General features: G+C 45.1%; 1 protein-coding gene across 1 annotated transcript in view; it reads left to right on the top strand.

Moving 5' to 3' along the window:
* The window catches only part of Ubtd2 (ubiquitin domain containing 2), a 64,426-nt gene extending 52,926 nt beyond the window's left edge, over positions 1-11,500 (top strand). Inside the window, exon 3 of the mRNA XM_004665006.3 lies at positions 9,175-11,500. Within this exon, the coding sequence (XP_004665063.1) occupies positions 9,175-9,572 (398 nt within the window). The 3' untranslated portion in view covers positions 9,573-11,500. The remainder of the gene's footprint in view (positions 1-9,174) is intronic.
* The last annotated feature ends 1,984 nt before the right edge of the window (positions 11,501-13,484 follow it).

Below are 13,484 nucleotides of genomic sequence, written 5' to 3'. Positions count from 1 at the left end.
TTTGCTGTGGCTGAAGGCCCTGGTGTGCCTCTCTCCCCACCCATCCCACCTGCCTTCTCTTTCTCCCTCCCCTCCTCTCTGAAATCAATTAATAAATAAATACTGGCTCAGCAGTTAAGGTGCCTGCCAACAAAGCCAAAGAACCCAGGTTTGATTCCCTAGTACCCATGTGTAGCCAGATGCACAAAGTGGCATATGTGCCTGGAGTTCATTTGCAGTAGCTGGAGGTACTGGTGTGCCTATTCTTTCTGTCTCCCTCCCCTCCCCTCCCCTCCCCTCCCCTCCCTTCCCCTCCCCTCCCCTCCCCTTCTCTTCTCTCTCTTCTCTTCTCTCTGCTTTGGGGAGGAAAAACAACAACAACTCTATGTGAGATCAGAACAGAAGGCAGCTTTCTTCTTTCCTGAGGAGCCCGTGGGGCTTCCTGGCCTGGCGAGGTACTGCCCTGGCCAGCAGTCTTCCTGAGGCCATCTGTCTCTCCTAGGATTTGGCTCCTACAGGGGATTTGTGAGGAGAAAATAAGTATTGTTTGCACACAGTTGTTATATGAGCTACGCCAGGGAGCCTAGCTAGAACTGTGGAAGGAGGTTTGCCATCCCCTGGCCAGAAGGTAGTGATTAGAACTCTTTCTAGCTGGATGTGGTGGTTAAGCCTTGAACCCCAGCACTCACTGTGAGTTCGAGGACAGCCCCAAACTACATAATGAATTCCAGGTCATCTTGGGCTAGAGCGAGTCCTTACCTCAATAAAACAAAAACAATGAGCTGGAAAGATGGCTCAGCAGTTAAGGTGGTTGCCTGCAAAGCCAAAGGACCAGGTTCAATTCCCCAGGACCCATGTAAGCCAGATGCATAAGATGGCACATGCAGCTAGAAGCCCTGATGTGCCCATTTTCTTTCTGCTTCTTTCTCTCCCTCCCCTCTCTCCTTCTCCCTCTCCCTCTCCCCCCCATAAATAAATAAATATTAAAAGAAAAAAACTGAGCCGGGCGTGGTGGCACACACATTTAATCCCAGCACTTGGGAGGCAGAGGTAGGAGGATCCCTGTGAGTGCGAGGCCACCCTGAGACTGCATAGTGAATTCCAGGTCAACCTGGGCTGGAGTGAGACCCTACCTTGAAAAACCAAAAACCAAAACAAAACAAAAAAAAAACATCTTTTCTAACCTACACAAGTAACTGTGCTTTAGGAAAAGAAAGTAACCCCTGTAGCAGCTAGCTCTTAGAGCAGTCCTGTCTCTCGAGTTTGGGGAGCAACTTCTCCATTTTCTTTTTTTTTTTTTTAAGATTTATTTATTTATTTATTTGAGAGCCACAGACACAGAGAGAAAGACAGATAGAGGGAGAGAGAGAGAATGGGCGCGCCAGGGCTTCCAGCCTCTGCAAACGAACTCCAGATGCGTGCGCCCCCTTGTGCATCTGGCTAACGTGGGACCTGGGGAACCGAGCCTCGAACCGGGGTCCTTAGGCTTCATAGGCAAGCGCTTAACCACTAAGCCATCTCTCCAGCCCAACTTCTCCATTTTCTCACAACTCTTACTTTCTCATCCTCTCTCCAATACTGTAGATGAGACAGGTTGTCACTTCTGTCACCTCTGTTCTCCTCCGGAGTGACTGCAGGGGCTGTGTCTTCATCTCTTTTGAGTTGCCCCAGTGTCACTAGTAAATTCTGTCCAGCATCCAACACTGTTAACTCCTTGTTCCTTGTTACTACGCCTACATTTCCCTATCCTTCTCTTTTCCTTCCAGCTCTAAACCGTGGATACGGTGATAAAGCTCTATATTCTTCTTACACATTCGTTTCTTCGGGACTCTGATTATTTCATGTTCACTTACTAGCTGTCTAACCCTGCACAAAAGTTACTTTTTCCATTTTCCCATTTGTGAAATAGACATGTAAATAGACTTAGTCTATTTATTTATTTATTTATTTATTTGGTGGAAGGGAGAGGTAGGATCTTATTCTAGCCCAGACTCACCTGGAATTCACTCTGTAGTCTTAGGCCTCAAAGTCACAGCAGTCTTCCTACCTTGGCCTCTCTGGCTCAGGCTGGTTTTTGCCTTTTAATATCGTGTGTGTGTGTGTGTGTGTGTGTGTGTGTGTGTGTGTGTGTGTGTAAGGGTTGTTTGTTTTTTTCGAGGTAGGGTCTCACTCTAGCCCGGCTGACCTGGGATTCACTACGTCGTCTCAGGGTGGCCTCAACACACGGTGATCCTCCTAGCTCTGCCTTCCGAATGCTGGGATTAAAGGTGTGCGCCACCGCGCCTGGCTCATATAACTTTTTTGTTGAAAGGGAAGCATGGTGTTCAGTGAGGGAGAGGGGACATTCTGTAGTCCCATGGTGAGGTCTGGATTCTGTGAGTATGTACCTGTCACTGTGAACTTCATCTTCTCACTCACCACCCCACCTTTGGTGGGTCAGGGTGGCTAGTGGGGACTGGAATTATGAGTTTAGTTCTAGTTGCACAGCCTCTCCCGAGGGCAGAATACTCTGTGCATTTAAAAATGGTTACTTCCCCACCAGAGACTGAGTGGAGAATCCGAATGAAAGTTTATTTTCATGCCAGCATGGCCCATTGGTGGATCCGAGCTTATATACCTTATCTTGGACTACTCATTACTGTGAAGTCTTAGAACCCAGAACCCTGGCCTAGTGCCACAGACCTTGAGTGTGTGATCAGCAAGTTTTACAGAAACAGGAAAATGGTTAGTTGGCAGTGCAGCTGTGCTGTGGAGATAAAAAGGAAACACAAGATGATTCTGGTACAATAGGAGCTGCAGTACAGATCATGGCCTTGAGACGTAACAAAAACTACAGTATTTGACATAACCAGCACAAAAGACTATGCAGTACAGGCCATGACCAGCACAAGTCTGTGCAGAGCTGGGTGTGGTGGCGCATGCCTTTAATCCCAGCATTGAGGAGGCAGAGGTAGGAGGATCACCATGCATTCGAGGCCACCCTGAGACTATATAGTGAATTCCAGGTCAGCCTGGGCTAGAGTGAGACCGTATCTCAAAAAAAAAACCAAAAAAAAAAGAAAGAAAGAAAGAAAGAGAACGTAACTTTGAGCACGGACTAGCACCTCCCTACCCGGCACACATACACTTTTTTTTTTTTTTTAATGCCAGTTGTTGGGCTTGCTTCATTTTAAAAAAAAAGTCAAGCTGGTCATGGTGGCACACTTGATCCAGGTTCAGTTCCCCAGTATCACATAAGCCATATGCACATGGTGGCCCATGGATCTGGAGTTCAATTACAGGGGCTGGAGGCCCTGGTATGCCCATTCTCTCTCTTTCTCTCTGCCTTTTTCTCCCTCAAATGAAAGAACAAAACAAAACAAAACAAATCTTTAAAAAGTTTCTTCCTGCCAGGCACGGTGGTGCATACTTTTGACCCCAGCACTTGGGAGAGAGGTAGGAGGATCACTGTGAGTTCAAGGCCAGCCTGGGACTGCAGAGTGAGTTCCAGGTCAGCCTAGGCTAGGGTGAGGACCGTACCTCGACAAAACAACAAATAAAGAAAATCAGCTTTTTACATTCATACCACTCTCAGGATAAAGAATTTCAAGGTTGCAAAACAACCTAAGGAGGGGGCTTAGGTGGTGAGATTGAGCAGAACTCAGAAAGTCTGGTGAACTGGGCAGGTCTGGAAAAGAAAGAGAAGGAAACAGTCAGGTGTGGTGGCGCATGCCTTTAACCCCAGCACTTGAGAGGCAGAGGTAGGAGGATTGCTGTGAGTTTGGGGCCACCCTGAGACTACCTAGTGAATTCCAGGTCAGCCTGAGCCAGAGTGAGACCCTACCTTGAAAAACCAAAAAGAAAAAAGAAAAAAGAAAAAGAAGGAAACATGTTTTGGTTACCTCAAATTCCCTTTTGGAATTTTAATAAGAACCACAATAGAGACAGAAGCCAAAGCATCCCAGGAAATAGGTCTAGAAAGGAACCAGAAGGACCTGACATATGACACACGGTCTGCAGTCAGTGTGGATGCACAGCCTACTACAGTCAGTGCAGTGGATCTCTGAGCTACAACCAGGGTCTGCAGTCAGTGTGGTGGACACAGGGCCTGAAGAGACCCAGGCAGATTCACTAACCAAAAACAAAGGACAAGAAAGGACAGGAGGTCTGCTAGTAAGGTGCCTGAGAAGTACTGCAGCAAGGGTAGGCAATCCTTCCCCACCCCTCTGGGGATGCATCATGGCTTGCCTCCCCCTTGGATCTTGGGCACCAAATGTGAGAGATTTATTTATTTATTTATTGAGATGGGGTGTCTGCCTCCTGAGTGTTGGGATGAAGGTGTGTGCCACTATGCCCTGCTTTTTTCTCTTTTTGGCCAGCAGAGAGAGAATGAGTGCACCAGGGCCTCTTGCCACTGCAAACAAACTCCAGATACATGCACACCCTGTGCATCTGGCTTTACGTTGGACTGGGAGATTGGACCCTGGCAGTCAGGCTTTACAAGCAAGTGCCATTAACCACTGAGCCTAGAATATATTTATAACTCAGATTATATAGGCAAAAGTTCATAGAGGGCTGGAGAGGTGGCTTAACTGTTAAGGTGTTTGCCTGCAAAGCCAGTGGACCTCAGTTGGACTCCCCAGGACCCACATAAGCCAAAGTGGTGCATGCGTCCAGAGTTCGCTTGCAGTGGCCAGAGGCCCTGGTGCGCTCATTCTTTCTCTCTCATTCACATGCTCTCTGCCTCTTTCCCTCTCTCAAATAAATAAATAAAAATAAAATAGTTTTTTAAAGTTCATAGAAAAAAAATCTCTTATGGGTGCTTCTGAGTAGTGCAGTGTGTGGACAGCTCATGTCTAGCTATGGATGTAAATGCTGCCTGGTGTCAGCTTCTCTTTACTCCATGTTCCCGAGTGCCTGTCAGTTGAGGTTTTTGCTCTGATGTTGGCCTGAACTGCCATCTCAGAATGGGACACAAGGCTGCTCTGGCCATAGTTTTGTTTGTTTTGTTTCTTTTCTTTTTGCGGCAAACCCAACAGACTAGCCTTTTTCTTTGAGAGAGAGAGAATATGAATTGGCACACCAGGGCAGTCTCCAGCCACTGCAAGTGAGCTCTATATATGTGTGTCACCTTGTGTGTGTGTGAGACCTTGCACACTTGTGTTACTTTATGCATCTGGCTTACAAGGGACCTGGAGAGTCGAACATGGGTCTCTTAGACTTTGCAGGCAACTGCCTTAACCACTGAACTATCTCTCCAGCCCTCTAGCCCTAGTTTCTGAAGAGGCTAAAACTACTAGGCGTTTCCCATCGTCGTTCTGCCTGTGGCTGCTTTGGTTTGCGTGTCTGCTGTGTTTTTATCTGATGTGGTGTGTGGAGATAATGAAAATTGAGTAATTCTGAAAATTTCTTTTGAGAGCAATTTTTTCCTGGGCTTATTTTGCTGATTGGGAAAAGTATTTCAAGTTAAAAAATCTGCTCATTTACACAGCTACTTACTAAAAAGGCTGGAAGTTTCTTCTTGGTCTCCTGATTCCTAAGATAATGGTTTGGTATGGTATCTTAAGATAATTAACAACAACAACAAAAAAGCACAATTCTGTAAATGTGCTATTAGTACCTATGAAGTTGTAAATGCCTGAAGGTATTTTCCTAATAGGGAAGATGGTCTGTGGCCAGTTCTGTGCCCTCTTTGGCTGGTTCTCATGACAGTCAGGCCACCTGAAACACTGGCAGGTTGTTGTCTTGGCACTAGATTGTCTTGACGGTTGTCTGCAGTTTGCTTTGCACAGCTAACAGTAGATCAGGACCTCGGTGCAACACAGTGGTCTCAGTTGTCTTCAAGTAGACCAGTTTCTGAGCATCACAGCAGTGTTAGTGATGCTACCAAGGTCATGTGCGCACAGCTTTCCCACTAGGCTTCCACCCAGCGCGTCATTGGTGACGTAGAAGGCAGATTTCATCTGACCCACAGTAGTGACCAGAGACATTGGTCACACATTTCTCAAGGTCCCACTCGTTGTATTCATTTCCCTGTGCTTTATTTATTTATTTATTTTTAAGTAGGGTCTCAATCTAGCCCAGGCTGTCCTGGTATTCACTATGTAGTCTCAGAGTGGCCTTGAACTCACAGTGGTCCTAATTTTTTTTATGTTTAGTGAGTTTTCTGATAACATGTTGAGGGGGGCTTATAGATGCCCACATTCCTTGCACCCACATGAGGAGGTCAGAGGAAGATATCCAGTGACCTTCTCCAGGGCTCTTCCGCCTAATTTCCTTGACACAAGTCTCTCACCAAACCTAGAGTTAAAAGTGTACATGGCCACACTTGGCTTCCTATGGAATACTGAAGATGGAACTCAGGCCCTCATGCTTGCACAGCAAGTACGCTTACCCCTCAGCTGTCTCCTCAGCTGTGAGTTTTTGGTTTTTCCAGGTAGAGTCTCGCTGTAGTTCAGGCTGACCTGGTATTAACTATGTAGTCTCAGGGTGGCCTCGAACTCACAGCCATCTTCCTACCTCTGCCTCCCGAGTGCTGGGATTAAAGGTGTGCGCCACCATGCCTGGCAGCTATGAGTAGTTTTATTTTATTATATTTATTTGAGAGAGAATGGGGGCACCAGCCACTGCAAACAAACTCCAGATGCATACACCCCTTTGTGCATCTGGCTAACATGAGTCCTGTGGCTTTGTGGTGCCTTAACTGCTAAGCCATCCTTCCAGCCCTTCTATGAGTATTTTTAATATGGTAGAGTTTTAGGGTTTTAGTTTAATCCAAATTAATGATCAGGTGGCATTAATAATCCATTTTAGCCAGGCATGGTGGTGCACACTTTTAATCCCAGCATTTGGAAGGCAGAAGTAGGAGGATCCCATGAGTTCAAGGCCACCTTGAGACTATATAGTGAATTCCAGGTTAGCCTGGGCTAGAGCAAGACCCTGCCTGGAAAAACAAACCCAAAATAATAACCCATCTTAAAGAAAAGACATGTTACATGTAATCTTACAATATTTATTACTGGAGAGAGGGCTCAGCTGTTAAAGATACCTGCTTGCAAAACCTGACTGCCTGTGTTTGATTTCCCAGTACCCACATAAAGCCAGATGCACTAAGTGGCACATTTATCTGGAGTCATTTGCAGTAGCAGGAGGCCCTGTTGTGTCCATATACGCTGTCTTTCTGTTGTCTCTTTCTTTCTGTCTTTCTCAAATAAATAAAAAAATTTTTTTTCTTTTTTTCGAGGTAGGGTCTCACTCTGGTCCAGGCTGACCTGGAATTCACTATGGAGTCTCAGGGTGGCCTTGAACTCATGGCAATCCTCCTACCTCTGCCTCCCAAGTGCTGGGATTAAAGGCGTGCGCCACCACGCCCGGCTCAAATAAATAAAAATATTTTTATAAAATGTTTATCAAGTTGTGTTTTCAAACTCCCTACACAATTCCTCATAATTATAGTTTATGCTTTTGTCTCTTTCCTGAGCTAGCTCATTATAAACTTGATATTCTTCCAATTATTTTTTTTTGTCTGTGTTTGTTTGTTTTTAATATATTATTTGTCTCTAGCCACTGCAAACAAACTCCAGATGCATCTGGCTTACGTGGGTCCCAGGGAATTGAACCTGGGTCCTTTGGCTTTTGCAGGCAAATGCCTTAACCGCTAAACCATCCCTCCAACCCGCAATTCTGTTTTAATCCATAATGTCTATATAGTAGATTAATTGACAGGGATTAAAACACTGGATCGATAGTGGGGCGTGGTGGCACACGCCTTTAATCCCAGCACTTGGGAGGCAGTGGTAGGAGGATCACTGTGAGTTTGTGGCCACCCTGAGACTACATAGTGAATTCCAGGTCAGCCTGGGCTAGAGTGAGACCCTACCTCGAAAACAACCCCCCCTCCAAAAAAAAAACCACTTGAGCATTTCTGTGGTGATTGTGCTAATGAGATTCATGTGTACTCATGGTAATGTGTCTGCAGCAGATGGTAAGGACTGTCACCTAGTTTGAGATCTCTGTAGTACTAGGGAGTTCTGGTCATCTACAACACTTCAGTCTGGGAGCTCCAGTAGTGAGAAAACTGCTCTGGAATATTTGTGGTAAACTGGGTTTAGAAATTCCCCTCTTCCTCCCTCACTCCCTCCCTTTCTTCCTCCCTCAGTTATTTATTTACTTATTTATTTATTTTATGAGACAGAATGTGGGCATGCCAGGGCCTCGTGCTGCTGCAAATGAACTATAGGCAAATTAATCACTTTGTGCATCTGACTTTACATGGGCACTGGGGAACTGCACCCAGGCCACAGGCTTTGCAAGCCTGTGGTTGCCTTTAACCACTGAGCCTCTCCCCAGTCCACTGGTGTCTTTAAAAGATAACCAAAGGAGGGTACTTAATAGGTTGATATTGTATATATGTAAGTACAATGATTGAGATGGGGAGGTAATGTGATGGAGAATGGAATTTCAAAGGGGACAGTGTTGGGGGGGGAGGGAGGGAATTAACATGGGATATTTTTTTATAATCTTGGAAAATATTAATAAATAATTAAAAAATTTTAAAAAAAGAAAAATTTCTCTAAAAAAAAACCAATGTAATTTAACTTTCACCTAATTTAATTAGTTTGAATTTTGTATGCTTTCATTCTTTTCTATTTTCCTGAAAGCATGAACAAGGTATCAAATGAAGAGGTGGGTTAAGAGATATGGTCCTGGGCTGGAGAGATGGCTTAGCGGTTAAGTGCTTGCCTGTGAAGCCTAAGGACCCCGGTTCGAGGCTCGGTTCCCCAGGTCCCACGTTAGCCAGATGCACAAGGGGGCGCACGCGTCTGGAGTTCTTTTGCAGAGGCTGGAAGCCCTGGCGCGCCCATTCTCTCTCTCTCCCTCTATCTGTCTTTCTCTCTGTGTCTGTCACTCTCAAATAAATAAATAAATAAAATTTAAAAAAAATTAAAAAAAAAAAGATATGGTCCTAAAAAAACGAGAGAGAGAGAGAGAGAGATAGAGAGAGAGAGAGAGAGGGAGATGGTCCTGGCTACTGTAGCAACAGAGAACCACTCAGATTGGACCTGGGGCTTGATCATCACTGATGGTCGTCTGACAGTGACTGGCGTTACTTGTTTTTCTCTACTGTATATAGGAGCAAGAGAAGCTTAAAGGTTTCGCCATGTAAACAGACATAGACGCACTAAAACCCTCTTCTTCCTGCCTTCTTCTTTGAAGGTGCACTCACAGAGTGCTATGATGAGCTGGGCAACCGATACCAACTGCCAGTCTATTGCTTGGCACCACCGATCAACATGATAGAGGAAAAGAGCGACATAGAAACTCTGGATATTCCTGAGCCACCTCCCAACTCTGGGTACGAATCTCAGCTCCGCCTACGCCTTTCCACCGGCAAAGACCTCAAGCTCGTGGTGCGCAGCACCGACACGGTGTTCCACATGAAGAGGCGCCTGCACGCCGCCGAGGGGGTGGAGCCAGGCAGCCAGCGGTGGTTCTTCTCGGGCAGACCTCTCACTGACAAAATGAAGCTGGAGGAGCTGAAGATCCCAAAGGACTATGTGGTGCAGGTTATTGTGAGCCAGCCTTTACAAACCCCGACACCAGTTGACAGCTGAGTGCTCCTGGGAGGTGGTGCCTAGACCCCTCGGCTCCTTTTTATCATTGTCATTTCCTATTCTGTGGCGTGAAATTTATTTTCACTGCTCTGAATTCCCTGTGAATGGATTTAGTTCTGAGGAATTACCAGTGAAAAATTCCATCTGTGATGGAGAACAACACAAATAATAAAACCCAAGAGCCAGCCTTTGAGACTCACGTAGTTACGATTTCTACTTTGAGAGGCAGTTGAGAGATAGATAACCATGTATTTTAAAGCATTCAACAACTATGTAATGGCAGTGTTTAAATGATCTGGACTGTAAACAGAACCCATTAAGAACAGCACCAAGTATTTTTGAATACAGAATTTTAAAAGTATATATGTCGAATTATATAATATCCAGAAACCATCAATAACAGTTGCAAAACCTATGCTTTTCTTTAACTGTACTCTGAAGAGAGCAGTATTTGAGGTTTGCTTCTATTCTAGGTCTTCTTAGCTCATTTTATATTTAGCCATAAAGAAGCGGAGAATGTCTAGTTGTGACTTGGTTTTGCTTCCCCATCCCCATGGGGTTGAGCTCCTTATTTACATTCACACTAAGTTTTGGTGCCTTCCAACACGGTGGCAGGCACCCTCCTGGAACACTAGGCAATAATTTCGGAAGTGCAGTCAGACTTATTTTCAGCTGGTACTCAGTGGGAATGTCTCTTGTCTTGCTGCACAGTTACTTGGAAATGTCCGAATCCAGGCTTGAGGCGGCCAGCGCTGTGATTACCTTCCCCGCTCTCTGCTCGGCCGGGATGTTTTCATAGCTGACTGACACCACCACCCCCAACACACACGCACACACAGTTCCTGGGCCAGGCAAACACAGGAAGCTATACAGCTAGCAGAAAAGTTCAACGGAAAACTTTTCAAGTATGAAGGGTTTTCTGGTGCCACTTAATCAACAGCAGTGAGACCAAATGTTGACATACTGCTTTCAGCCCTCCTGTTTTCCAGTTTACTCTGAGCTGCAATATTCCGCCCACATCTGTCTTTTCCAGCAAAGGGAAAACTTAACCGTCTGCAAATTAGGTTAGGGGACTGAAACTCAGTGAGCCAACCTGATGCTCTTCATCGTAGCTGTTGAAAAGCTGCTGAGGGCTCTGTTTCATTTTGGAGTCTCTTTAGGCTGGTTCAGTGAGGCTAACCCCTGACCACAGTGAAGCCCTGAGACTCCGTGAGCTGGGAAAGCAGAGGGAAGAAGGCACCATACTAGTCTTAGTTGGGAAACAACAAACCTCACACCTATTTGGATGTCTTAACACCATTATTAATTTAAATGGCAAAATGAATCTGCTAATTAGTATAAAATATATTAAATTTGCTCTAACATGTTTAAATATATGATTGTAAATTATGTTTCTGAGGACTTTCAAGTACATCCCTAATTTTAGGCATCATTTTCAAGATTATGGCTGCATCTGATCTAGGTTTGCTGCTGATTGAGTGTAACTACAGAAAACACAGCGCTAATCACGAAGGAGAAGTTCTCCATCTGGAGGAGGGGTACAATGGAATGTCAGCATGTTGCCTCGTCAACAGGTTTTATTCATTTGTGTGCCTCATTGAATAGCAGCATCTCTCAAAGTTCAACTGGAAAACAAGTGTATAAACCTACTTTGTTTCTTAAGGAAATTGGATGATTTCACCAATAATTTATAGTTGGTAAAAGGTCTTACTAGTTTGTTAAGGAATTGATCTTTCTTTGAGAGTTTTTTGTTTTTTTTAAGAAACAAATACTTTGGATAACAGTCCTCTGGGCATGTCAAACCAAGGTGAGAAAACCATGGTGCTGTTCATTATCTATAGACTGATACAAGATTGGACCAATACTTGATGTGTATAATTTTAGTATGTAGGGTTTTTGTGCTTTTTAAAAAAAAAAGTTCAATTTTTCTCTTGGTCTTTGCTTTTATTCTGAGTTTGTGATATTAACTCTATGGAACAGTAGTCCACTGTGTTGCCGTGGGAATGGGGAGGTTTTCCTCCTTTCTAAAACCTCAGCACAAGAAGCAACAAGATCTTTACCGCTGACCTCAAGCTCTGAGCTGGCGTGGTGGCACACGCCTTTAATCCCAGCACTCAGGAGGCAGAAGTAGGAGGATTACAGGGAGTTCCAGACCACCCTGAGACCACATAGTGAATTCTGAGTCTTTCTGGGCTACATCGAGACCCTGCCTCAAAAACCAAAACAAAAAATTCTGATGACCTGTTCATGACACCTTTTATAATCACCCTGATTCTTTTTGTTTGTTTTTTGTAGCCCAGGCTGACCTGGAATTCACTATGTAGTCTTAGGGTAGTCTTGAACTCACAACGATCCTCCTACCTTTTCCTCCCGAGTGCTGGGATTAAAGGCATGCACCACCATGCTCAGCTTATCACCCTGATTTCTATAGAGGGTGTGTGTGTGTGTGTGTGTGTGTGTGTGTTGGCACACATCTATATGTGGGTGCTCTTGCATATAAAAACATAAAGTCGGCTACCTAAACCATTGCTTGATGTAGCAAGCACATGATACGTGATAGCTGTCTTCACATCAGCATGATCCAGTAGGAAGGATTCACAAATTTCCTATTTGAGGTATTAGTTATGCAAGAATTAAAATGAAGCAAGAGGGCTGGAGAGATGGCTTAGCAGTTAAGCACTTGCCTGTGAAGCCTAAGGACCCCGGTTCGAGGCTCGGTTCCCCAGGTCCCATGTTAGCCAGATGCACAAGGGGGCGCATGCGTCTGGAGTTTGTTTGCGGTGGCTGGAAGCCCTGGCGCACCCATTCTCTATCTCTCTAACTGCCTGTTTCTCTCTGTCTCTTGCTCTCAAATAAATAAATAAACATAAAAAATGAGATGTTAAAATGAAGCAAGAGAGATGGCTCAGTGGTTAAAGGTACTTGCTTGTAGAGCCTGACAGCCTAGGTTCATTTCCCCAGTATCTACACATGCATCTGGAGTGAGTTTGCAGCATTAGGAAGCCCTGGCATGCCCACTCTTTCTCTCCTCCCCCTTTTCTCTCTCAAAAAACTTTTTTAGGTTTTTTTTTTTTTTTTCTTTTTAGTTTCTTGAGGTAGGGTCTCACTGTAGCCCAAGCTGACCTGGCTCAGGCTGGGCCCGAACTCTCAGCATTCCTTTTTCCTTTGCTTCCCAAGTGCTGGGATTAAAGGCATGTGCCACCACGCCCAGCTTAAAAGCATTTTTAAAAAATTAAAATTAGAGCTGGGCGTGGTGGCACACACCTTTAATCCCAGCACTTGGGAGGCAGAGGTAGGAGAATCTCCATGAGTTCAAGGCCACCCTGAGACTAAATAGTGAATTCCAGGTCAGCTACTGAGCAGGGTTGACTTGAAAAACAGCAACAAAATGGGTGCACTCAGATTAAAATAAGCTTCCGGGTGGAGTTGTAGTTCGGTTGTATAGCACTGACCCCAGCGTACAGAGGCTAGGGTTTCCATAGCCAGTACCACACAAAAAGGATGCAGTTACCTCATACAGCATCGTGAGTTCTGTGCACAGCCACTAGGTCACCAAAGGACTTAGCTGATAGAGAGAGAGTGCATTAAGACTCATATGCAACGTACACAGCACTTGGGAAGCTAAGGAAGTCAGAGCCGAATGTGGTAGTGCACACCTTCAGTCCCAGCACACAGGAGAATAAAGTAGTAGGATCGCATCAATTTCAAGGCCAGCCTGGAACTACAGAGTGACTGACTGCCAGGTCAGCCTGGGCTATAGTGAGACGCTACCACCTTGAAAAAGAAAAGTCACGGGTTGGCAAATGGCTCAGTGGTTAAAGGCACTTGCTTGCAAAGCCTGACTGCCTGGATTGGATTTCCCCAGTACCCACATAAAGGCAGATGCACAAAGCCTTCCAGCCTGGTTCAATT

The sequence above is a fragment of the Jaculus jaculus genome, chromosome 6 (assembly GCF_020740685.1).
Source record: "Jaculus jaculus isolate mJacJac1 chromosome 6, mJacJac1.mat.Y.cur, whole genome shotgun sequence".
Taxonomy (NCBI): Eukaryota; Metazoa; Chordata; class Mammalia; order Rodentia; family Dipodidae; genus Jaculus; species Jaculus jaculus.
The sequence above is the reverse complement of the archived record's forward strand: the minus strand, read 5'-3'. Positions and strand labels throughout refer to the sequence as shown.